The sequence below is a fragment of the Suricata suricatta genome, chromosome 6 (genome assembly GCF_006229205.1).
Source record: "Suricata suricatta isolate VVHF042 chromosome 6, meerkat_22Aug2017_6uvM2_HiC, whole genome shotgun sequence".
Taxonomy (NCBI): Eukaryota; Metazoa; Chordata; class Mammalia; order Carnivora; family Herpestidae; genus Suricata; species Suricata suricatta.
This window is the reverse complement of record NC_043705.1, coordinates 23,260,033-23,286,393: the sequence shown is the minus strand read 5'-3', so window position 1 is coordinate 23,286,393 and position 26,361 is coordinate 23,260,033. Positions and strand designations below refer to the sequence as shown.

General features: G+C 40.6%; 2 protein-coding genes across 5 annotated transcripts in view; both read left to right on the top strand.

Annotated features, from left to right (window-relative positions):
- Positions 1-16,675, top strand: part of ACSL6 (acyl-CoA synthetase long chain family member 6) — a 60,958-nt gene extending 44,283 nt beyond the window's left edge. For all 4 annotated transcript variants that reach the window (XM_029941868.1, XM_029941867.1, XM_029941869.1 and 1 more), the window contains exons 18-21: positions 2,380-2,523; positions 4,314-4,415; positions 5,312-5,383; positions 16,202-16,675. In XM_029941868.1, the coding sequence (XP_029797728.1) occupies positions 2,380-2,523; positions 4,314-4,415; positions 5,312-5,383; positions 16,202-16,339 (456 nt within the window). In that variant the 3' untranslated portion in view covers positions 16,340-16,675. The remainder of the gene's footprint in view (positions 1-2,379; positions 2,524-4,313; positions 4,416-5,311; positions 5,384-16,201) is intronic.
- Positions 16,676-23,237: 6,562 nt separating this feature from the next.
- The window catches only part of MEIKIN (meiotic kinetochore factor), a 78,900-nt gene continuing 75,776 nt past the window's right edge, over positions 23,238-26,361 (top strand). Inside the window, exons 1-4 of the mRNA XM_029941871.1 lie at positions 23,238-23,550; positions 23,723-23,810; positions 24,185-24,272; positions 25,925-25,985. Of these exons, the coding sequence (XP_029797731.1) occupies positions 23,445-23,550; positions 23,723-23,810; positions 24,185-24,272; positions 25,925-25,985 (343 nt within the window). The 5' untranslated portion in view covers positions 23,238-23,444. The remainder of the gene's footprint in view (positions 23,551-23,722; positions 23,811-24,184; positions 24,273-25,924; positions 25,986-26,361) is intronic.

Here is a 26,361-nt window from a genome sequence, read left to right as displayed (position 1 = left end):
AGTTATTGGGCCTCATTCTGGCATTTGTAAAATCAGGATAATGACACTGCTTCCTTCTACAGTTGTTGGGAGGAACAAATGAGTCACACCTGTAAAGCAGTTAGTACAATGCCTGGCGCACAGGACACACTTAGATAAAAACTGCAACCAGAAAAAGGCTCTGTCACTGGAACCAAGAGCCCCTCGCCTGATGCAGCCCACTCCAGGAACCTCCTCTGTGTCTTTGGGAAGTTGCTGAGGTTTGGGGTGGCCGTTCTGAAGTGTGGAGTTTGTTGGGCACGTGAATGATGCTGAGCCCTGCAGTGGTCCTCTGGGCTGGTGAGCCGCTTTGCCCCTGCTTGAATTGAGAAACCTTCATTCCCGTAGCAACCCGGAAGTATTCTGGTGTGTGCCCTGGGCCAGGGACTCTGCTCAGGGGAAAGATGCATCTTTAGACAGTTCACAGGCCAATATGATGGGCCTAAGCTGAGGCCCACGCTCACCCAGGGAGAGGCGGAGGTGGACAGGCGCCTGCTGGAGTCTTCGGGTGTGAGTCATGTTCCAAGGAGAGAGGAGAGAGTGAGAAGGACTATCAGAGCAGGAGTAAGAGCACATGCTGAGTAGAGAGACACTGGAGGTGTGAGGTAGGCCATTCTAACTAAGGCCCCCAGATGTGGGGTAGGGCGGCCAGAGAAGCAGCAGGGCCCTGCAGGCTGGCCGAGAAGGGATTGTCCCATCAGCTCTGGAAGCTTGGGCTCAGGGCCCATCACTTGCAAAGGTATCTTTCAAGCCTCTGCCCTTCATTTCATCTTATTTTTCTGAAAGTGGGAGGTCCCTCAAAATTGGGAAAAGCTACAGAACCTTGGATCTGCTACCGACTCCCTATAACTTGGATGCTGCCACTCACTTTTCAGGGTGTTACAAGAAGGAAGTAAACTAATTCATGTGGAGACCAAGTATTGTGCTTCCACTAAGAGCCTAAGACAGCAGGCAGGCAGTCTGGAGAAGTCAATTGTTTAACCATTATTCTTACTTTGAGATGGTATTAGTAGATTAAGGAAAAGATAGAAATTTCTGATCCAAAAAGACCTAACTCAAACCCTGGTTCCCCTGACTTCAAGCTGTGTGGCTTTGGAGGAATTAACCAACCTCTCTAATCCTGAGATTAGAAATGGGGGTGATGACAGCCTGCCGAGGGGTTGCCAGGAGGCCCAAAGAAACCAGGATAGGGAAAGTGCCTGGGATCCAGCGTGGGTTTTAAACAGCACAGAATCTGCTGGTTTTTCTTTTCTGAAGAGATTGCTCTGCTTTGGCAGATGGAGGGGAGGGACAGAGTGCACAGAAGCCTGGCCAGGGAGTGGTTTTGATGGGACAAGGAGGTAGGTGTGAGGTGGATTTATGTCTGGGGACAGTGAGCCTAATGTTAGAAGTCCCAGGAGAGGCAAATAGCAAGGCCATCTCCCAAGTTTGGGGCGTGGGGGCTGGGACAGGCATACAGGAAAGGGAAGAAAATAGCAATGGGCTTCCTGAGTGGCCTGTTTGCAACATGCAGGGCAAGCGGTCTGGCTTCTGAAGCGTTCTGAATGTTAGGTTCTGGGCCTGCAATTCAGTGAAGAGGTTTGGCTGGAAGGTTAGGCAGACATGGGAATGGCCAATGAATGAAGAAGTAAATGGAGGTTATTTCAAGTAATATTGTCAGTGGAGGTAAGAAAAGTGCAAAGGAACAAGACCCACCTCTTCACCTGAGAAACTGAAGGAGGTTGAAAGGAGTCAGTGAGGTGTGAGGTAAGGGGGGGGGCGGTTCTAGAAGCCAGGGCACAAGTGGTGGCCTGCCTGCTGCAGAGGCCCTGGGGTGGTAGGGACTCCTGATGCCATCTCGTCTGTCAGGTAGGAGCCTCTGCCACGCTGTGCAGTATGCTCGGTGATGGAGGGGCTTCTCTTTGGGAGTGGAGGTCGTAGCCGGGCAGAGAGGCCTAGGCTTTGTTTAAAGGAGTGAATTTGGAGATGGTGGTGAGAAAAGGGACAGCTGGAGCAAGAGCCTAGGTGAGGGGGAGCCCGAATGGGCAGGTAGGTGGGCCTCCTGAGGAGGGGGACACCTGTTGCTGCGCATGAGGGTGGCAGCTGTGGGAGTGGAGAGTTGGGGGAGGGGTAAGTGCTGAAGGAAAAGGACAGTGGGCTCTCAGGGTCCAGCAGATCTTGAGACCCATCAACCTGTGGGGGCAGGGGCCCCTCTCTGGCCACACAGGGGATATATATGAGCAGGGACCTGATGGAGGAGCAGATCCAGTCAGGGTTTGCTGGGTGGGATGGGGCAGGGGTGAAGGGCTACGGCCGCATTGAGTCAGGAGTTTAGGCTCTAGAATTCTATCTTTTCACGAAGCTGTTTGTCCAACTCCACAGGCAGGAACTCTTAAAATTATTGATCGGAAAAAGCACATATTTAAACTTGCTCAGGGAGAATATATTGCACCCGAGAAGATTGAGAACATCTATATCCGGAGTGAGCCTGTGGCACAAATATTTGTCCATGGGGACAGCTTAAAGGTGAGTCCCCTGTGCTCCAACCCTCTCACATGTACTGGGCCTGCTGAAAAGCCTAGAGTTATTTGGGAATAATTTCCGGAATATTTGGTATTTGATTACAGTGGTGAACATCAATTTCCAGTCAGACACTGATATCCTCCTGCATATTAGATTGTGAGAGAAAATGCGTTTTTTAAAAAAAAATAAATGTTTATTCATTTTTGAGAGAGAGAGCGAGAGAGAGAGAGAGCATGAGCCAGGAAAGGTGGGCACAGAGGATCTGACGTGGTCTCTGAGCTGTCAGCACAGAGCCGGATGTGGGCCTGAACCTATGAACCGGGAGATCATGACCTGAGCTGAAGTCAGACACTCAACTGACTGAGCCACCCAGGTGCCCCATAATTCCTTTTTAAAAAAAAATATTTGTTGATTTTGAGAGAGAGAGCACGAGCGAGTGAGAGAGAGAATTCCAAGCAGGCTTTGCAATGTCAGTGCAGAGCCCTACTTGGGGCTCGATCCCATGAACCACAAGATCATGACCTGAGCTGAAATCAAGAGTGGGTCTCTTAACCAGCTGAACCACCCACTCACCCCGAGAGAATATTCCCTTTAGATGAGAACTCTTACTTGCTTATAGTTTGATAAATTGCAATTAGGTAAATAAGTTGCCTGAAATAGTAGTAATGAACATTCCTACTACTTTTAATTTAGGCTCCACCTACTTCCAAGAGGGATTTTGAGTTAAGATGCCAAAGCAAGATTCAGGGTTTGGTTGTTTAGATTTTGAAATATGCAAATGAACTTTACAGAGAAACGGGTACAGTATTGCAAATAATGGTACTGTTGATAACTTAATATATTTGTTCAGTATATTAAGCTACTATATTAACACAGTTTGAGATTAAATTATTTGCGGAGGACTTATTCTACTTTCAACATCATTTAAGTCAGCAAGATCACTGCGGACATATTCTGTGCTATCCTTGCATTTATATTTATACAAGCAAATATTATTAAATTATTTTTAAGAAAATGCCCTTAAAAATTAAAATGGAATTCTTCATGAATGAGAATATTAATAAAACATTTTAAAAATGGTGGGAAATACATGTGTTTTGGTTCATCGAATTTTTTGACTGGTATCCTAAAGGTGTACTCATTTAAGATTGGCATGAGATGATCTCATGGTTTGTGAATTTGAGCTCCACTTTGGGCTCTGTGCTGACACCCCCCTTGGGATTCTCTCTCCTCTCTCTCTGTCCTTCCCCTGACCTCGCTCTCTCTCTCAAAAAAAAAAAAAAAGATTGGTGTGATAATCAGGTACACATAAGTCTAACTTTACTGATTCTTAATCTCTTTAAGCTTATCCTCTATTAACGTTTTTAAAATTTTTGAGGGAGGCACCTGGGTGGTGACTCAGTCAGTTGGGCGTCAGACTTCAGCTCAGGTCATGAAGTCACAGTTAGTGAGTTCTAGAGCCACATTGGGCTCTCTGCTGTCTGCTCAGAGCCTGCTTTGAGTCCCCTGCCCTCTCTCTCTGCCCTTCTCCCCACCTTGAGTGCTCTCTCTCTCTTCTCTCCAAATAAATAAATATTTAAAAAACCTTCTAAAAAGTTAAGGAAATATATCAGAAAATAAACAGTCAAGAATGTGTGCTATATTGATAAAATGTTGCATAACATAAGCATATACTTATTTTTAGAAAAGGGTGGAATCTGAGAATACCAAGAGGTTATTTTTAATGTTGCACCACAAATAACCACTTCAAAAGCTTTCCTAATGACTGTGTTTTCCTTTGGTTGGGATCGCAGGCCTATTTGGTGGGCATTGTTGTGCCTGACCCTGAAGTCATGCCCTCTTGGGCTCAGAAGAGAGGAATTGAAGGGTCATATGCAGAGCTCTGTGCAAATAAGGTCTGTACTTGGCTGCTGGAAGTCTTACGATACCGTATAATGGGGAGGACGGTTCAAAATGCACATGTAGGGAAATTTCTAACTTTATTTTATAAGTGGTAGAAATCCTAAACTAGAGGTTGTCTTTTTGTTGTTGTTGAAGGAATGCAGATTTCTTCTTAGAGAGTTGGATAAGCTATCGAATTTTAGAGAGATATCCCAGGAAGCTTGTCCCGCCCTGCTATTTTTCAGTTTGCAGGAGAGTCTGGGGGTGGGGTGGGGTGGGGTGGAGGGCGGGGGCTTACCGGAGGCCACACAGCTGACGGTGCTGCTTAACAGCAGTGTCCGCTGTGACTGTAAGCCTTCTAACTCATTGACCTTGCTTTCTCTCTCCCAATGTGAGGTGGCTTTTGTATGCCCTGGGCTTAGAGAGTCATGGAATTGAAAAAGGAACTCGTTCTTTCTGCTTAGAGCTTTACAGCTCCAACCTGCCTGAAGCCTCATGGGCACATGTAGGGTCCTAGAGAAGAGGTCTCTGCTCTGGCTCAGTGTCATCTCTGCCAGCACATAGCCCGTTTTTCAGCAGCATCCATTTACCCTAGTGCTCCCACTGGGTCCTGGGCTCTTCTGGGGGTGACAGGATCCCTGGGACTCAGCAGGCTGAGCAGAGAGCCACTTTAAAAAATGGACTGGTCTCTTCACCTGTTCATGGTCACTCCTTTGACCATGGCTGGCACTTACTTCCCTGATGAGAGGTGGTAACTGTGTGCGGCCCAGAGCGTCAGTGAGGGAGGTGGGGGTTGGAGTGAGTGTTGGCACAACCACCAGTTGCACTTTGCTCAAAACTCATTGTTACCTGTACTTCCATTTTGAAATGTGTTTTTGCCTTGTAATTTTTCCTGTATGGTTCAATTCAGGAGCTGAAAAAAACCATTTTGGAAGATATGGTGAGGTTAGGAAAAGAGAGTGGACTCCATTCTTTTGAACAGGTAAGTATGACCCTCCCCATACCTTGTTACAGCCCTTTATGCGGTGACGATTAAACTCGCCCATGGTGACCTTGCCCTAGATTTGCACTCTTCATGCTGCAGCCCGTGGGCAGGCTGTGTACTGACAGACCCTCAAGGCCGGTTTCAGGCAGACTCTGTGACAGAGCCTGCGTCATGAGCTAAAACAGGTCATACGAGACTGCACTTGCTGTCCTCCTGACCACAGGCTTTCGTAAAACTGAAATATTACCCTCGCTGTCACTAGCAGAGCGTGTGCACACACTGTCCACAATACGTAAGACCCGAGTCCTCTCTTATTTTTATTTTTATGGGGACTGTCTTCTTGGCTGTGGCAGGCAAGCTTACTTGCCAGGACACTGGAAAGATCGTGCTCCTTGAGCCCATGATCTGTCAGCCCAGCATGTCAACTGCAAAGGGGAAGAAACAGAATGGGTTGGGAGATGACACAGCAAACAAGACTCTAAGACTCTGTCTATGCAGGTGTGGGGTTCTTACTGTACCTGACTTCCTGAGCACGCTCGGTCCTACTTACCTGTACCATTTACACATCCTCTCTAGTCAACATCCAAAAACCATCTGCACCTACATGGATGGAACTAGAAGGTATTATGCTAAGCAAAATTAGTCAGAGAAAGATAAGTATCATATGACTTCACTCATATGAGGACTTTAAGAAAGAAAACAGATGAACATAAGGGAAGGGAAGCAAAAATAATATAAAAACAAGGAGGGGGACAAAACATAAGAGACTCTTAAATATGGAGAACAAACAGAGGGTTGCTAGAGAGGTTGTGGGGGGGGGAGGGGCTAAATGGGTAAGGGGCATTAAGGAATCCACTCCTGAAATCATTGTTGCATTATAAGCTAACTAACTTATATGTAAATTTAAAAAATAGAGTAAAAAAAAAGGAAAAAATCCAAAAAGAAAAATTATTCAAGTTGAGAAATATTAATATTCTGAATTTTTAAAAATTTCCAGCATGTCTTTCACATAATCATTTTTAATAAAATTATATTTCTCCAATAGGGTTCCCAAATACAATGTTAGGGATCTGCATGGGTTGTGAGAACTTGTGGAGTTTTGTATGTTCATTTTGATAAAAAGCTGAAAACATTTTTAAACCAGTTTCCAATATAAAACTCATATGGCAAGTATTTGCAATCAGAAACCATTTCCACAGACTCAGGCTTTAATTTCTTAAGTTTCAAACTGATGAAATCTAAACATAATTTCAGAATTGTTTTCTTTTGAAATGGATTTTTATATAAATCTAGTTTGAGAAACATTCCTTTACCCTTATCTGTCAGCATCTAAGGCAAAAAAGGCTTATGTAAATAAATCTTCATTTACAAAAAATTATAAAATCGGAGGCATTCTGGCAAAGTATATTTATCTTTCTGAATGAAAGATCATTTCTGACCTAATGATTTCAATTTCTAAATTTGCTATGAATGACTTCTGTGCCCTTCCATTAAGGGGAGCTGTGTAACTGGATCATATGATGATGTAGACCAGGGGCCACATACGGGTGGTCCGGGACCCATTTGTTCTGGGCCTACGTTTTGGTCTGAAGGGGAGCTGTAAGGGCCCTGGGGATGCACTGCCTAAGCCGATGAGTTCCGGCCAGTACCTTCGTGATATCCGAGGCTGGCACGCCCCCTGCTGGGCTTGGGATGCATGACCTGCCCCAGGACTTGTGGAAAGTCTTAACACTTAGACTCTTATTCATGGACTATCAGCTCTTAAGATTATGCTGAAAGGGGACCTTTGGTTTCAGATGTTAACCGTTGCTCAAATTAGAGCTTTACTGAGAGGAGATGTGTTCTTGTCTTCCCACATTCCTTAAGCAGTTTATGCTCTAATAATCTGCCCTCACCATGGTAACCTCAGATTCAGGGAAGTCATGTGGGTATCCCAAAGGCCTGAGTTTTATTGCCAATGGTGTCACCTCTTCATTTTCTCTGTTCTCTTTCTCTCTGTTGGTCTTTGTCATCTTCCCCACCACAACTAGTGTGTAACCACAGCTGACCACGGGAGAGCAAAGTCCAGGCCTTCGTGCCTGAGGATGTGTGCTCCCAGTTGTGCTCCAAAGATCAGTGTAAATTCTTTGAGTTAATCTACAATCCATTGTCAGCTTGTCCTTTTCCATTTTTCTCAAAAAAGGAAAGCTAAGGCTTAACACTAATTTTTTGAAAACCCAAATACACAAATGAACAACCAAGCCTAAGTCTTAACCTCATTCACCAAAAGCTTTAGGAGTTCAGGCTTACTGGGCAGGGTTGATCTGAATTAACATTTGAATTAGATAAAAAATTAATGTAATTTAATTTCCAGAAAAAGTTCCTTGAATAAGGCCAATCATTATTAATTTATGGAGATCTTTGGAAGATATATTTTAATGAGTAGATAGGAAGCATTTAAAATCACTCTATCAATAATTAAATATGTAGGTGCCTGGGAAGTTTCTGAGCACATGTAACAATGAGTTAACCATTTTCTTGACATTTATAGGTCTTATGAGTTTGTATAGATGATGCAAAGTGACCTTTGACACTTGATAGATTTTTCACATTCTGATGTCTTCACCATCATTCAAAATATGTTATTATATTTCCTGTTACTGAAATGAATCCTCACCTAACTAATTTGCCTTTAAACCAGAAAAAAAAAAGAGCATTTCCCTAATTTATTTCAGTATTTTTTTTTACTTTACATCTTCTGTGCTAAATTATTCACTCGATGTTTATTATCTCCTAGCAATATTATGGTGCTTCATTCAGTAATACCATTGAAAAGTTAAATAGCATGTTTGTTCAAAATTATGGAAAGTTTTGTGCTTTAATGAGTGGCATAAATTGACACTTATTAAAGTATTTTATTCCAATACAATATGTAAATGTTATAGTATTTCTAAATTTAAAAAAAAACCTAGAGAATCACTTTTCAGTGACAAGGGTGTAGTTTCAGAAAAGAAGCTAAAATTAAGCATTTCTTTCCTTCCTTAGCAAAAATTTTGCTTACTGCAAACTGGAAAATAAGCTTCATGTTGTGTTGGCCATTAAGAGAAAATAAAGATTCTTATTCCTTTTTTTCCCCACAAATAGACAGTTTGGTTTTATTAGAAAATATGTAATTATTTATAGAAAATGAAAATGTTTTATCATTTATCATTAAAAAATATTTTTAATGCTTTTACTTTTGAGAGAGAGAGTTGGGGAGTGGGAGGAGAGAGAGAGAGGGAGACACAGAATCCAAAGCAGGCTCCAGGCTCCGAGCCGGACGTGGGGCTTAAAGCTATGAACCATAAGATCATGACCTGAGCTAAAGTCAGATATTTAACCAACTGAGCCACCCAGGTGACCCTTATCATTAGTTTACTTCTAAAAAATATTGTAAGTTTGGGACCCACAGTTAAGGTCAGTATTAGTTAAAAAACTGGTTTGACCCATTTTTCCCCCACTTATTGACTGGACTTTTTAGTCACTCAGGCAGTCTGTATAATGGAAGAATTAAAATAGACTCAGAGCTGTAGGTCAGACTGGAGCAGGCACTGGCAGCCTGGCAGCAGAACCTCTCTAATCTCCTCACTACGGGAGTTCAAGGTGAGCCAGGTGCCCTGTCCCTTGGCTTCGTGCAAGGCTGCATTTAGTGATACTCTCTGTCCTCAAGCAGAGGGAATATCACTAAATACTATTTTGTAGGGAGCCACACTGACTTGCTGGTGCCCCCATCGTCCTCCAGGCTTGCTGGGAAATCTACCTGTTGATTTAGTGCTCTGTTCCTAAGATAATGCTTTCTTTTATAGTCTATATAGTATCTAAATAGCAGTATGTAGCTCTCCTGATGAAATCCATCTTCCCTGTACTTTGTTGTTTGTATCTTCTGCCTGTCACTGCTACATTTTCAAAGGTGTTCACCCCAAGTCCCTGTGCTGGACGTGCACTCTTGTCCTGATTACACAATGTCCTCCATATGCTGTTAGGAACTCAGATGAGCTGAAACCCAAGCTCCAGGGACATGGCAGATGTCATATCTTGGCATTTGCTTCTCCTTTCACAATTATTTTATTAATTTCATTTACATAAGAAGGTGGATAGATCATTTACACGTACCAAAGGTCTTTACATGATGTCATTTCTATCAGAAGAGAACTCCAAAAAAAAAGTTAAATTAGCACTGTTAATTTCAGCTTTTCATTTTATGACAGTTAACATGACTTAATAAGTTAAATCATGGTATCTAAGAGTAAAGTTAGATTCAGATTGTGTTCCTATTTTCTTCAAGCTAATTACTTTTGTTGTCAAGTGGTAATTTCCAAACTCTTTAAGTAGCAGAGTTTTGATGACATCTTATCTGGAAGTCAAGCTTGCACCAAACACAGAGCAGGGGTGGCTCTAATGAGGTTGGAGCTTGAACCAGAGCCTTTCGTCTCCCTGCCCCCCAGCCCAACCACTGCCCTTCATCCCTCCTCCACCCCACCTCCACCCTCCTTTGCCTCTCCCCGGCTGCACCCCCACTTGGCTACACCTGCCTCCACCTCTGCCCCGCCCCGAGCAGTGACCTCCACAGAAGCCCTACTTCTCAGTGTACTGTCTCTCAAAATGTCTCCTTTGAGACCTGTTTCCAGTGAATTTGGGGATCTCTGGAATGGTTTCTGTTTAATAAAAACAAATTAGGGGGAAAAAGTATATTCCAGAGGGCATAAAATATGGCAACCCTGTTCCTTACCAAATCTTTGTGTCTTTGAGTATCAGGAACACTGAGAGAGTTTTTGAACAAAACATTTTCTTACAAGAACCTTAGCTAATCTTGAAGCATGTAACAAGACCCCTTTTTTGCCAACAACCTCAGATTTTCAGCTATTTATATTGGATATACAAGTAGAGATCCTTTCAGTAGTGAAGTCAAGTGGAGGCAGCTACGGAAAATGCTAGTTCAAGTGTTGGCCTGACACTCCTTCCTCACCTTTCCCTACACACACGAATCCCTTCAAATGCTATTCTTTTCATAGCAAAAGTGAATTCTTCATTTAAACAAATGTCTAGGAAACAATTTAAAAATTTTTTAAATTTAAATTTTTAACTTAAAAATGCCAGAATTTGTTAGAATGTTTCTTTAAGAATTTTTCCAGGGGCGACTGGGTGGCTCAGTCGGTTAAGCGTCTGGCTTCGGCTCAGGTCATGATCTCACGGTTCGTGGGTTCGAGCCCCGCATCGGGCTCTGTGGTGACAGCTAGCTCAGAGCCTAGAGCCTGCTTCAGATTCTGTGTGTCTCTCTCTCTGACCCTCCCCTGCTCACACTGTCTCTCTCTGTCTCTCAAAAATAAATAAAAGACATTTAAAAAATTAAAGAATTTTTCCAGACATTGGAAGTATAGCTGTTTTAGGAGTCTTCTTTGCATATTGAGTTTTTGATCTGAGTAATCAATGAGCATGATGCAGAGGTTTCTGAGCAAAAGAATTCTTTGCCATCTCATCAAGCCCACCTCGCAGGACACAAGACTGTTAACATCAGAAATTTTGTGTTTTTGTTTTGTTTTGTTTTGTTTTTTTAAATAGTTTATTGTCAAATTGGTTTCCACACAACACCCAGTGCTCTTCCCCACAAGTGCCCTCCTCCATCACTACCGCCTCTTTTCCACCTCCCACTCCCCCTTCAACCCTCAGTTTGTTTTCAGTATTCAGTAGTCTCTCAAGTTTTGCATCCCTCTCTCTCCCCAACTTTCTTTCCCTCTTCTCCTCCCCCTGGTCCTCCATTAGGTTTCTCCTATTCTCCTGTTAGACCTATGAGTGCAAACATATGGTATTTGTCCTTCTCTGCCTGACTTATTTTGCTTAGCATGACACCCTCAACATCAGAAATTTTGAAAACGGTCTTTGACATATTGAACATTTTGCAACTATTTGCATAACATGACTTTTTTCAATTTTTTAAATTGCAGTAAAGCCACACATAAGATAAAATTTGCCATCTTAACCATTTTTACGTGTACAGTGTAGTGGTATTAAATGTATTTGTAATGTTGTACAATCATCACTACTGTCCATCTCCATAACTCTTTTCATCTTATAAAACTGAAACTCTGTATCCATTGAACAGTAACCTTAAATCCCCCCAACCCCACTCCAGCCTCTGGCAACCACCATTTTATTTTCTATCTCTATGACTTTGACTACTATAAGTACTTTATGTAAGTGGAATCATACTGTATTTATTTTTTGTGACTAGCTTCTCTCACTTAGCATACTGTCCTCGAGGTTCATCCATGTGGTAGCATGGGTCAGAATTTCCTTCCCTTTAAGGGTGAACAATATTCCATTGTATGCATATAATCACATTTTGCTTATTCATTCATCTATCAGTGGACATTTGGGTTGCTTTCATGTTTTAGCTATTATGAACAATGCTGCTATGAACATGGAGGTATAAATATCTTTTCCAGATCTTGCTTTCAATTCTTTTGGGTTTATACTCAAGAGAGGAATTGCTGGGTCATATGATAATTCTGTTTTTAATTTTTTGAGGAACTGCCATATTGTTTTTGCATAGTGGCTGCACCATTTTACATTTACGTCAACAGTGCACAAGGGTTCAAATTTCTTCACATCCTTGCCAACACTTATGTCATTCTCTGTTTTTTGGATAATAGCTATGCTAATGGGTGGGAGGTGGCTCATAAATTGGTTTTTGAAATGTTATTTCCTGATTGTGTCCACTGATTTTATTAACAGTTTTTTTTAATGTTTATTTTTTACTTTTGAGAGGGAGAGAGTGGGGGAAGGGCAGAGAGAAGGGGACAGAAGATCTGAAGTGGGCTTTGTGTTGACAGCAGAGAGCTCTATGTGGGGCTCGAGCCCATGAACTGTGAGATCATGATCTCAGCCAAAGTTGGATGCTTAACTAAGCCACCCAGGCGCCCTGATTCTATTAACAGTTATGTGGACAGTAGCATCTCACAGAGTGCCCTCTCGTTCTTGTTCTCCCGCCTTTTGTAACCCACACTCTAGCTCCTTTCTACTACTCAAGTCACTCCTATATCAGGCTCAGGCTGCTGCCCTGTCCCACATCCTCATACTAATATATCCAGTATCCAAAAACCAAGTGGTTGTCTCAGAAGCATTTCAGACTTGATATGAATACTTGATCTTCCCACCTCCAAAGAATGTTTCTGCTCCTCCAGTTTCTTGCTCAAGCAGAAACCCAGAACCACTCTTACTCTTCCTATCTTCCTTTACCGCTTACCCACACAAATTCTAAGTCCTGTCCTTTCCAGCTCCCGAATCCATTTCCATCTCCACAGCCAACCTTTATATCTCAAATCACTGTCAGTCTTGCCTCTTGGCTAGTCTTCCAGCTTATACTTTTACCCCACTTCTGCCTATTCTTAGCAGAGTACTCTTTCCAAAGAGCCATTCTGTTTCTCGCTGCTTAAAAATTGTCTGAAGAATCATGTCCAAACTCCCTACTTTGGCATATTGGTCCTCTGTGATTTGGCCCCAGTCTGTGTCTTCAGGCCCAACGCTTTCTTCATCTTCATCTATAATATGCTTCAGCCTACACTCGCAATGCCTCGAAGGTGCTCTGGCACGTGTTGCCTCCCCCTAGAGCACCCTCCTCTCCTCAGGTCATACAGCGACCACTTCTCCTTCCCCTTGCTATCTTCATCAGCCTGAAGCTGACTTATCCTACAGAGTTCAACTCAGGAATCTCTTCTCTTTTTTTTTTTCTTTTAAATTTATTTATTTATTTTGAGAGACAGCATGCGAGGGGTGGGGCAGAGAGAGAGAGAGAATCTCAAGTAGGCTCTACACTTTCAGCATGGAGCCCAGTGTGGGGCACAAACCCACAAACTGTGAGATCATGACCTGAGTGGAATCCAAGAGTCAGATGATTAACCGAATGAGTCACCCAGGAGCCCGGGGCATCTCTTTTCCATGAGCTCTTCCCGAGCCTGGGTTAGGTGCTGTATCAGAAATGCATTCAGCTCTAACAGAAAACACATAGTGTCCTAAACACATAGAGTGTGTTTTTGTGTTTGTTTGTTTGTTTGTTTGTCTGTTTTTTCTCACATAAGAAGTCCAAAGGTAGGCAGTCCATGGAAGGTACAGGTCCTCAAAGACCTAGGGTCTACCTATCTTTCTGCTCTTCATTCTCAGTATGTTGGCTTATCACAAGGTGGCTGCTGTGGTTTTGGACATCGTCCATGTTCAACAAAGGAAAAAAGAAGAATGGGTGAAGAGATCTATGTCTGAACCTTATATTAGGAAAGCAAAAACTTTGCCTTATCACTAGCCAAAAATGGATCTCATGGCTATCCCCGAGCTGCAAGAGTGGCTGGGAAATCAGGGGACGAGATTGTCCTGGTTGACATAGAGCATTTTGGTTTCATTGGCATGGAAGAAGTCAGGAGTGGGTATTGGCAAAACACCTGATTCTGCCTGCGAAAGCTGACTGTCTCTGGGCTTGCCCCTGTGGTAGCAGTATCAAACTGCAGCATGTCTCATTAGATTGTAAATCCACAAGGGCAGGGACTGTGTCTTGTTATTCTTTTTATCTCTGGTGCCTGACACATATCTGACACATAAGGGCTGCTCGATAAATATCAATTACATAAAACAACAAATGAATGTGTATGTGTATTTAACACATAGGTTTCTAATTAATTTTCAAAATGTTTATGACAGTTGACTATTCAATGACATTAGTTTGAACTGGAGGGGTCCACTTGGATGTGACTCTTATATAAATGTATATATGTGTATATTTGTGTGTGTATATACATATATATAGTGCAGTAACTGCACTAACTATATATATAACTATATAACTATGCTAGCTATATATGTATACACATACACACACACACATATAACTGCACTAACTTTATATATATATATAACTATATAACTGCAGTAAATGTGTTTTCTCTTCCTTATGATTTTCTTTATAAAATCTTCTCTAGCTTTATTGTAAGAACACAGTATATAATAACATACAAATATGTGTTAATCAAATGTTTATGTTATAGGTAAGGCTTCCAGTCAACAGTAAGTTATTAGTAGTTAATTTTGGGGGAGTCATAAGTTATACACAAAATTTCATTTGTGCAGGGGGTCAGTTTCCCTAACACTGTTTTGTTGTTCAAGGATCAGTTGTACATACCAAGGGAGTAATTAGGACTTGGTGCACTTCTTACTGTTGCTACCTGGGCTTCTCTGCTAGAAGATTGTGAGAAAATACTTGTTTCAGTTTCAAAATTGCATTTGAGACTTTGAATGACATGCAGGACAAAATGGCATGAATGTTTAGCAAATGGTATTTGTAGTTATACAGTGTCTCTGTGCCTCAGGTCCATGACAGTTTTAATTTTCAGAAGTATAATAAAAAAAATTATTATAAAAGTCTATTACAGCAATTCATAACCCTGTTTTCTATTTAATGATATGAGTCTATTATCTCAACAAAAATCATTTAATTTAGACAATTGTCAGTTGGGACACAATTTCCAGTATCACTCAAGGATTCAGCTCAAGCCCAGAATATAAAATTCTCGTGGAACTGTCAGAGACCCTTTCAGATGGAGCCTCACATGGGAGGCATCAGCCCAGGTCCTTCTCCCTTGGTTCATCTGTCTCTGGTCCTCTCTTCATCATTGCTAAGAGACTTTGCATGAGGGGGCCTAGGATCTGCCGTAGTGTGAATGCTAAACCTGCCCCTCCATGCCTCTTTCCAGTAGATATGATAAAGTTCCATGTTGAGACTTTTTTGTAACATAGATTCGTCATGTACCCTCAAGACTTCAGATTCCTCCTGTGAATTGCAACACCATCCATGTATCCATCCAAACCAGAAACCAGGGGTCATTGAGGCTGCCTCTCTTTTTACTATCTCTTGTGCACAGAATGGATCTTAGAACTGCTTACTTGTCTCCGTCTCTGCCCCTCATCTAAGTGTAGGTGCTTATCTGGTCTCTCATGGATTGGCCAGATCCCTCAGATTGGTTTCCCTGTTTCTAATCTTAATGTTCTCAAAAAAAATTTCAAATTTCTTTTGGAGAGATCTTTCTAAAATGTGTATTTGGCCATGCCACTGCCCTGTATGAAAGAAAACCTTCAGTGCCTTCTTACTGACTCCAGCATAAAGTTTGAGCTCCTCTATAAACTGTCACATCAACCACTTCAGTTTCATCTCTTATCCTTTACCTCCTACTCCATGTAACTACACCAAGAAACCACGTGGATTTCCATTCTCATGTTCTGTCTTTTCTCACTCCCACAGCTTTGTTCTTGGGGTTGTCTCTGCCTAGAATGCCCTCCACCACCCACCTCTCCTCCTCTGCTGGCTCACTCTTACTCATCCTTTGACACTCATCTAATTTGGGGAGGCTTCCCTGGCTGGTCCTCCTTTTCCCCTACCATCACTCCCTTAGGCACCTGTCACTCTGTGCACACCTCGCTGTCTGATAACTGCCCAGTGTGTGGGCTCTGCTGAATGCTCGTGTGCGTCCCCTCAGGGCAGGGGCACTCAAGATTCTTCGTGTCCTCAGGGCCTAGCACAGAATAAGCAGCCAGCTCATTTCTGTTGACTGGATAAATGAAGGAGTAGGAAAGGAGAAAAGTTGGCTTGCAGACATGTTAAATAGGCTGAAATGTTACTGATGTAATTTTTACTTTAAAAAGAGCATAGTGTTTTTATATCAATATATCTATTCTTGTATGCCTGTTTAGTTTTGTCATGTGTACTCTAAATGCTATGTTACATTCCTGATAAAGACATGTTCTGCATTTGGTTTTTAGGTTAAAGCCATTCACATCCACTCTGACATGTTCTCAGTTCAGAATGGCTTGCTGACGCCAACATTAAAGGCTAAGAGACCTGAGCTGAGAGAGTACTTCAAAAAACAAATAGAAGAGCTTTACTCAATCTCCATGTGAAGTTCAAGGAAAGTTCTTCTCAGTTTAATGGACTGTGTAGCAATATTATAGTTACTCTTGAAAGTAATGAATCAGAATGATGCAGCTGAAAATGAATAAGCACGTGATCTTATGACTGAGCCTTTTCCTGTCCCAAGAAGTCTTTAACAATATTTTCTCTATCATCACTGAGTACACTTTATTTTTATTAAAATGATATTGTAACAAGCTGCTAAAAAATATCACAAATGGCAATGTAAAAATCAAGACTTTTCTCAAGGACTGTGTACCACTAAAAGTAATATATTCTCAATGTTTGCAGAACTCTTATTAAACATAAAGGAAAAACATAACTGATATACTGTACTTCATTATTTGTGGAATAGTAACCAGACATAGCAAATATCTAAGCAATGTGGACTACCTCATTAGTAACTGATTGTCAAAATCATAGTTAAATCAGACTTAAAAAATAAAAATTAGGTGTACAGAATCATGCTCAAACAAGATACAATGCACATTCTACATAACTTCAGATTCTTTACACATGGCAATTCTTATTGATGTGAATGTTTTCCCTCTCATTTTTACTTTTATGCATGAAAAATACAAGTTCAGATATTATTGAAACAAATGTTATATTTATATAACATTTTGCAAAGATCTTTCAACATATTTTCTCATTTATTAAGCTCATTAAAATATTTAGGAATTACCTAGAGAAAAATGTACAACTACTTCAAGGATAATATGTGTATATCCATGGGCTTCTTACCACATGAAATCTAAAAGGTGTTTGTTGACTCTGCAATGAATGGATGTTCGGGGAAGAGTTGGGAAAAGAAACCCAGAATTATTCTCAAGATAGGCAGTAATTAATGTACCTACGTTCCTTGCTGGGCTCTTCAGGCCTTCCGTTCTCAGTGTGTCCAGGTCAGGCCTGGGAAGCCAAATATGGCTGTAACCTTGAACAAGAGGAGGAAGGGATGTTATTTCCAAGGAAGATAGTTTTTCAACAACTTAATTTTGAAGAACCTCTTCCAAATACCCCTGCAAACCTTTTTAAATCCATCATAGATAAATATCTCGCAGGGCATAATTCCACTTAGGAAATGTTTAAATGCTTTTAAGCTTAACCATGGAAACCTCCTTTTTCTGCATTATGTATTTAGACACTTCTTGCACCTGCGTGCCAACAATTTCTTATAATTAAAACCAAGCCTGGACAGCAGTTAGGTTCCAAGCTACAGACTGCATCGGAAGACGGAACCGCCCCTAGGCAAGCGTTTTCTTCTACAGAGGCAGGACTCTGAAAGCAGACATGGGGGAAGAAGTTCCTTTCTGCTGGAGCAAATCCAAGCTGTAAATAAATGCTGTTGATTAAAAAACTGCATCATCACATGGGTCTACTGGATGGATCTATATTGGTGATTATACACTTATATTTTGGTATTGGCAAAAGTGGATCACACCTTCATCTGCTGCATTTATCTACTTCTTTACACATTCCTTTGGCATATTCTTTCTGGAGATCCTCTACTTACACTTGCAAAATTGACTTTTAGTATATGAGCTAGTTCTATGCATATTCCCTCTTAAAGGCATTTCTGAGTAAATAAATTCTAAAAATGTCCATGGCCACATCTCTATAGCATTAATTTTTTATATTTAATATGTTTGACTAAAAGAAAATCATTATCTGAATTATATATTCATATTATTTAAAATAAGGCAAGTAGCTTTGTATCTTGAAGAAAATGAAGCTGTTTCCCATTGTCCTTCCACTCAAGAAAAATTTTATAGTTGTCTCTTGTTTCCAAAAGGATTTTGGACAATGTAACATAAGCAAATAATTTAATACTTATTTTGATCTATTTATACTTCATAGTAGTTAGATATGATTGATTATGGGCAGCTAAAGATCTCTTGTTTTTCTCACTTTAAAGATCTTGTGTTTCTTCTGGCCTTCCTGATCTGTGTGTAAAGCATCACACGTTGACCAATAAATAGGTTACAGCAAATGTGCTGAGAAAAGTAGACAGTGGGCCCTAAATATACTGCAGGTACATTTATCTATTCCTCTGTTAAATCCACTGAATTTTTTAATAAAGAAGAAATAAAACAAGATGTGTTCATGGAAAATCCCTCTTGCTTCAGATTTCCCACCTTTATTTTGGGGGGGAAATTTTTGTATTTCTCTGTAACCAATATAGGAAAAGGCTATGTACTTAAGATGTCCACATTTATAGTGGACATCAGATCAGATAGAAGTCTAGAGGTATAACAGATCAATTACATTTAAAAAAAAAGTTCCTAAATGTTTGGCCTTTTATCTGTTTTTCATTCAAATGTACATTATTAATGTAATTAGTAATATAAGTTAGTAATTTTCACATTTTACAAACCAATCCTGTGTATATTTTCAAATAGAATATACATCATTTTTTTTCTTTTGCCATAAAAGACATCTTTATATTGTATTGTGATTCCCCTCTCTAGGTGAGAGAGGAAACTGACCAGGTATGGCACAGAGGCCCAGTTCCACGAATATTAGGAACTTACAGACTCAGAAGTTCAAGGAATAAACATACCGTGTGTCCCTCATATGAGCAAGTTAAGTTTTCATTCTACATTTAAGTAAAATTGCAAGCATGAGGAAAAATAGAACTTTCCATGGCAATTTTTATAGTCAGATAATGTTTCAGCAACTCAAAGTTGGCACTTAATTTGGTTGTATTACCCATCAAAGAACATATAGTCTTTTGTTTTTTCTGTAGTAAATGGATTATTCTTCATTTTCCAAATATATAAAGCACAAAGGTGATATATTTATTTAGAATACAAATTACTATGAGATGAATGTAAACAATGGAAAACTGTATTTTTGCATGAAAACAAACTACTTGCAAACTTGCTTCATATCTCAGGAGAAAAAAGAATGAATAATCATATATAAAAATGATAAATTGTATGTTGAGCTTCGTTGCTATATTTTCTTGCCTGTTTTTTTATTTTAAGGAGGCATAACCATGAAAAAAAAAAAAGATTCTGATCATTTGAATTGTCTCTTGTGTATGCTTCACAGTCCTTTCTGTGATTCTACATTTAACTGCAGTAAGAATGGGATTAGCATTCAAGTGAGGACTGAGCCCTGAATGAGAAAGTCCTGAGTTAGAACAATGAATGGTTATAACCCAGAGGCAATAGATAAATAACTGGAATACAAGTATTTTTAAACCTTGTCCCAAACTGAAAAGGTTTTGATGAGGTGAGTGGCTTTTAGACATTCATTTGACTGATTAATTTTCCTTGTAAGTCACTGCAACAATTGCACAGGGTGGGGGAAAATGGGTATTTTTGGAAGAATTGCTTATTCTACTTTCAATTTTTAAAACTTGAGGAAATTAAAATATTACCTTTTAAATATGCATAAAAGTATCTTAACTGTAATTATCTTTTTAGTTGCTTTGTTATAATAGCATGCCTATCAAATATAAAATGCATTTATGAAAACTTTTGTAAAAAATAAAGATTTTTCATTTCTCAAAGTTGCTTATAATTATTACTATTTTATATATTTATATAGCATAACCCCTTGATGTTAGTATATTAGTAATCATTGATCATAGAGCTTATGGTAAACATTATTCAAGCTTTACCACTAGTCAGCATACTCTGCATTCTCTGTAAGGGTCCCCAAACTCCAAAGATTTACAGTCCCCCCTACCCTGAAAGCTCTCCTTTTCTTTGCACATTTTATATTACCAAATGTGTCCTGAATTTAAATCATTTTTATACGTTTAAAAGAACAAATAACTGTATTCAAATTTTCCATTGCAATGCCCCTGAAACAGTATTTCCGTGTTTTTTTTTACCCATATCCAAGCTAATGGTTATACTTTCTTAAAAAGGTACATTCTGCCATGCCTAAGTTAGGCAGATTCTGCCTTTTCTGTATATTTGCTATTGTCCATTCCTCCATTCTAACAGCTTTTAGTATAGTTCGAGCCTTTCTCATCTCTTGTCTGGAATATTACTGTTCTTTCTTAATTAGTTTTCCTGTTTCTACACCAGCTTCTTTAAATGTCACCATCCACATTTCAGTCAGTGTGATCTTTCTAAATTGAAAATCTGGTCATGCCACTCTCCTGCTTAGTATTCCTTCCATGACTTGTCATAGTTTCCAGGATAAAGTTCAGACTCCCTGGTTCAGCACACAGGGCCTAGCATCTCTTCTCCTGTTCCTCCTCCATTGGAGCCTTGGCTCCAATCATACCAACTACTTTATGTAGTGCCCTAAAAGCATCATGCTTTTCTGTGTCTCCATGTGGCACAATATGGTCCCTGTTTTATGGAATGTCATAGCCTTTAATCTCCCTGCTAACGGTCACTATGCAGCTCTTAAAACAGCTCAATTATTCTTTTATCCGGAAAGGTTCCCTCTGCCCCACTCCCACTCACGCTGTGAGTTGCTTGAGGTTATAGCCTCAGTGCAGAAGTTCTGGCCCATCCTGGATGCTCAAGAAACAGCCACTGAATGAAAAATCCCGTTGGCTCTTTTTCATATGTTGCATAGCATTAAGATTGCAACACCTGAAGCTGCATTTCATCTATCACTGTGGTTTTTCACATTCTTGTCAAGTAAGCAAAAATAAACTGGTTTCCAGTTGGACTCTGAAACTTGTGGATAACACCCCAAACAAAACTGCTCAGTGGGTCACTCCAAAAGAAAACATACGGAAGGATTGCCTCTGGGCTCCAAGGAATACTAAATCCACAACTGGGCTGTTTAAAACAAACAACCAAAAAGCTTTCTTCAGAAATCTCTTCAAAATTTGGAATTTGTTTTCCCATGGAAGTTAGCATCTCTATAACTGTTCCAAACCTAGTCAAACCCTTCATGTGACTGAACTGAAACACTGATAGAATTCTGAATCTAGATATGGGAGGAGTACAAAGGGAAATAGGAGAGGTTTACTTGAACGCTCCTGGGTGAATGTTGCCACTGGCCTTTGTATCTGGGGATAAATTGAGGGGAGACAGAGAGATAACTGAATTGAGATGTCTCTGCCCTAACTCATCCTTTTGTATGGGACACATCTTCCCTTTCATAGGCTGACGCTGAGTGAAGCATTAAACAGACCAAGTCTGTCTGTAGTGTCTTTCATTCCCTTTTGGCGGAGGAGGGGCTTCAACCTCCTTTCCTTGCTCCCTCGATCCCTTTCCCAGCCAAGTGTTAGGAGGAACAAGGGCATGACAAGCACACCAGCCAGACTCCAGCAGACTCCTGCTGCCTATGCCAATCATCTGTCATAATGAGTCTCCCTAGCCTGTAGTTTCCTCAGCTGCAAAATGAGGGGTCAACTAGATCATCTTCAAGGACAGCTTTTGGTTCAAGAAATCATTCCAAAGATTATTTCCAGTTTTGAAACACTATGCATTAACTTCCATAAATGTTTACTTGTTGGCATTTCAGTAAATGCAGATTACTACTACAGTGTGAGACAGACCTCTAGGGAATAGGGCAACCAAAGCACAGACCAGCTTTTGCTTTAAGCTATTTTCCTTTTTCATTATTTCTTCCATTTCTAGGTATAGGGCGTGGAAGGATCCAGACCTCCCACAGGTCATTTAAGAACTCCAAGTTTTTTTCACAACAGTCTCCAAAGAGAGAGAGGAGAGCCTGGAGACCTGACTTGTAAACTAGAAGCTTCTTGTCAGCATATTATGAATGTCGCTAAAAAAGGAGGTTGAAATATGATAACTGCTTTGTATTGCAACAAGCCTTTGAGATCCTAGACTGAAGGCCCATTTCTAACACACCTCTGTATTCTCAGGACCTACCACAATGCCTAACACAGACTAAGGTGCTAAGTAAGTAAGTATTGATTCAGTGACTGAAAGCACTATATCTAATTAGGTTAAGAATGCCCACCTTCTGTTCTTTACAGAGCTAAGTTTTAATAATTAAGTATATAGTAAATCAATTGTTGTGACTTTCTATTAGCATATTTTAAATTTTTAAAAGTTCAGAGTGGTTTAATTAGGAAAATATTGTGGCTATATGTGTGCTACAGTCACACATACAATATTGGAGCATCTCAAAAGAGTCTGAGTTTTTGTAATTTTCTCTCTACAAATGCATTTTTTAATGTTGTGAAATGTCATTTTCAAACATACGAAGATGGTTATTATGTGCACAATATGCTTATCAGATGCAGCCAGACGGTTCAACCAGGGTGTATGGAGAGAGGGAAGTCATTCCTACGTGTTCCTGCAGTGAGACAAAGCAAACAAACTGAGCCTCAGGACAATAGGAGGTAAGGAATTCTCTACCTTGACCATAAAGCTGCTCAGATGTCCAGGAGATAGCTCCTGGAGAAGGGCAAAGGGATTCTGCTCATCCTTAAGAAATCTCTTGGAAGCAAGGTCTTTCTTTGAATGTTAACTCTCAAATGCCTTGGCCCCCCAGTAAACTGGTGGCCCCGGGACATTCCCTGCTGGTTTAATGTGCTTCTGTTCCTGTCTGACTTTCCCGCACTTTGTCAGGCTGACGCCCCGCCCCCGCCCCCAGACTCCCGGTGTTTGGAGATCTAAAACATTACCAAGGCATTAAAACAATGTTGATAACGAGATGGTCTAAGCTATCGGTAGCAGGCACGTAATGGACCCATCACATTAAGGGGAAAATGAAAAGCAAAGGTGCAACCTCCAGAAAGAGGAAAAGGATTTTTCTCAAAGCTTCTCTTTAAGCGTGAGGTGAGAGAACCGCAACACAGAACCGGCAACTACTCAGATCTACCGCCAAATACCCGAACGTCCCGCCTCCAGCGGGGCGGGGCCGCCCCCGAGTTACTCCGTTTCCCAGAAGCCACCGCACGGCTTGGAAGAGATTAAAAAAAAAAAAAAAAAAAAAAAGGCGGGAGCGAGGCCAGCGGCTCCAGTCAGTCCAGTGTAGGAGTTGGAACTGTCTGCTTTTCCTCGCCCAGCTCGTCATACTGCTCCGCAGGCAGCTTCTTTGCCTGGACGCCGACGCCCTCAGACACTAGCTTGTTTCCTCAGGAAGGCGACGAGACAGGCTGTTGAGGGCCAAGCGGCCTCTAAGGCCCTGGGGGGTGGTGTGGCAATGTGGTCCCTTCGGGTCTATACCCGCAAGAAGCGGGCTGGCCAGAGGCTCAACCTAACCCCGACGCCGGAGCTAGGCCCCACCGTGAAGGCGGAGGCCCCTCCAGGTCCAGACATAAGGCACTCTGCCCACTGTAAGCCCTGGCGGGCAAGCCTGGGGAGCGGCACTCTGGGTGGGAAACGCGAAGGGCGGGGGTGGCGAGGCCTCAGCCTAGGGACACCCGAGGCCGGCAAGTGGGCCTCCACGGCTTTGCCCTGAAATATGCCGCCCTCTCTTAGGCCAGAAAGGAGAAGCGCCCTGTTTGCCGAAGATTTCAGAGAAAGCCGAGTGGAGTGGGCGGGGCGTTAGCCGCTCTAGGCCCAGGAGGTGCGTAGCCATTAGTGCCCATGCGTCTCAAAATTTTCGCCCCCATTTTCTGCCAATAGCCAGCCTCATTCTGAGAGTCAACGAAGAAAATTGGTGGAATATTGTGATTTCGCTCCTCCCGCAAAATAGACCCAGAATATTTTAAAGAGCAGTTTTGCCAACTTACCTAAAAGCAAGTGACCTCCGATCTTAAAGCATTCATAGCATCAGTTGGGTTTTAGTGCAGTTAACCCACAGGGGTCATTTTTTTAACCCACAGGGGTCTTTTTCTTAAGGATGTCCCCACATAGCCTTTCAAATTCTGAACAGTAGGAACAGGGACGTGGAGAGCCAAGTCCAGACCGTGCAAACTAATTGCGTTGTTTGTTTGTTAGCACTCAGTTAAGAGTGACAGAACAGAAAGGCCTGCGAGGAAAGAGCGCGAGTGAAGAGGCGCGGGATCAGAAGATGGCTCCACTGAGTGTATGTGTACTTCTCTCATGGACCTCGGATAGACTTACAGCAGAGACCAGCGGTCACCGATGTGCCTGCAGGTTGAAATGTACTATGGTCTTTGGTCAACAGAGAATACATAGCTTCCTAGCATTTTTATAAATGGAGAGTTGGTGTTTTCTCTTTAGACAGGACCTTGAGTTTCTGATTCTGTTGGATTCATAGTCATATTATATATATATATATTTTTTTTTTTTCAAAATTTCTCTTGACAAAAATTTGAGAAATGCTCAGTACCGACTAATTTTCTATGAAACAGGTGTCTGTAAGTTTTTCTTAGTAACTCCCTAATGTTTAGGAGCACCTGAAGTATTTTAAAGCCATTTTCATGTTTTCTCATTTGAGTTTCCATTAACAACTAGAAACAGTGTTTGTTACCATTAGTATATTACATAATTTCTTGATCTACTGTATTTAACATGGATTCTCTACAGTATTTTAAAGATATATAGCACTAGTTTGGAGAAACTCAGATTTTAAAAATTGCTTGTGACTCATCTACTATTAGCATTAAGTAGTCATGTTCCAGTGCTTTAGCTTACATAGATCTCTAAAACATGTGTTTTGGGGGTGGGCAGTTTCAACAAACACATTTTTTAAAAGGCTTTTACCCCAGATTTTAACACTGTTAAGTGTTCCTTGTAGATGATTCAGACTATGCAAAAAAAAAAAAAAAGTTGCTTCTACTTTTTATGTATTTTTCTACATTCCTTTTTATCTGCCTTTTTTTTAAATTTGCAAGTTGTTATCTGACTGTATATTCCTCTCACATTAAGTGGTCTCTGTACAATTTTTAGTGTTTGGGTAGTGCTTTGTCTTATAGACAGATATACTGTAATTCATATGACGTTTTTCCTGTGGTTGGAGGATGGAGATTGTTTCCAAGGTTTTGCCATTTAGATATCAGTGGACATGCTACCACAGAAGTTTTTTGTGTACACTCAAATTATTACTGTAAGATAAAAAATTTTGCAGTGGGTCAAGAGTTGGATCATGTTTAACATTTTCAATTCATGTTGGGCAATTGGCACCATTTTATCTGATACTTAAAAAATACAGATATTTGATAGATGAAAAGTAGCATGTTATCTGATTTTCCATTTTTCTGAATACTGCTAAAATGATACTTTTTTCTCATTTTATTGTCTGTTTGTGTTTCTTTTTTGTGAAATGCTTATTCATTAAATGTTGAAGATAGTTATACTTTTATACACATGTTTGACAATATTTTTATATTTGTTTGCCTTTAATTGTATTTCTGATATTTTAGACTTACCAGGATTTTTATTTTGCCTTCCTATTTCCTGCCTAGAGGATTAGAAAAATATTCACCTTCTAGGTGCTGGTTTATCCTACAGTAGTTAATTGACTAGTATATTACTGACTCTGTAGACGTGTCTACATTATTATATGTTAATATTTATTTTTAGATTTAATATTAAATTTCAGATTACATCTGTGATCAGTAAGCTGAAGGAATTTATTATACATATGAAACTGATACACAAAGTTCAGTTTTTCATTTTCAAAGTAACCAAATCAATGTGATAGATAGAATACTAAAATATAAAAATATTTAATCTCATAATCTGTGCTATATCTTTAATTCTTATTTCACTTAGGAGTCAGTGACTGATGACCTCCAGGTTGACAGTAGTTCATCGAGTAGTGAGCTAGTATCAGGTAAGACTGCCAGATATGAACTCCCTCAGCTTTCTTTCTTTCAAACATAAGCATCCATTTGTATTTTTGCTTCATCTTCCCATCTTAGTGGAAGAGATATCTTTCTCCTAGTCCAAAGTGAATCTTTGCCTGTGCAAGAGACCTCATCCTCATAGCTTTCAAGTACACACTAGTAAATTAAAATTGTGATAAATGTAACATAAGAGATCCACTTGAATGTAACATATTGAGTTTAGTTGGAGAGATTAGGGAAAGCTTCTATGAAGGAAAAGCAAAGAATTGAGTTTGGAAGAAAAGGAGAAATTGGTTATGCAAAGAGGTGAGTTAAGAGCCACCCAAGCAGAGGGAATAGTATGTGCAAAGACCGTAACAGGGG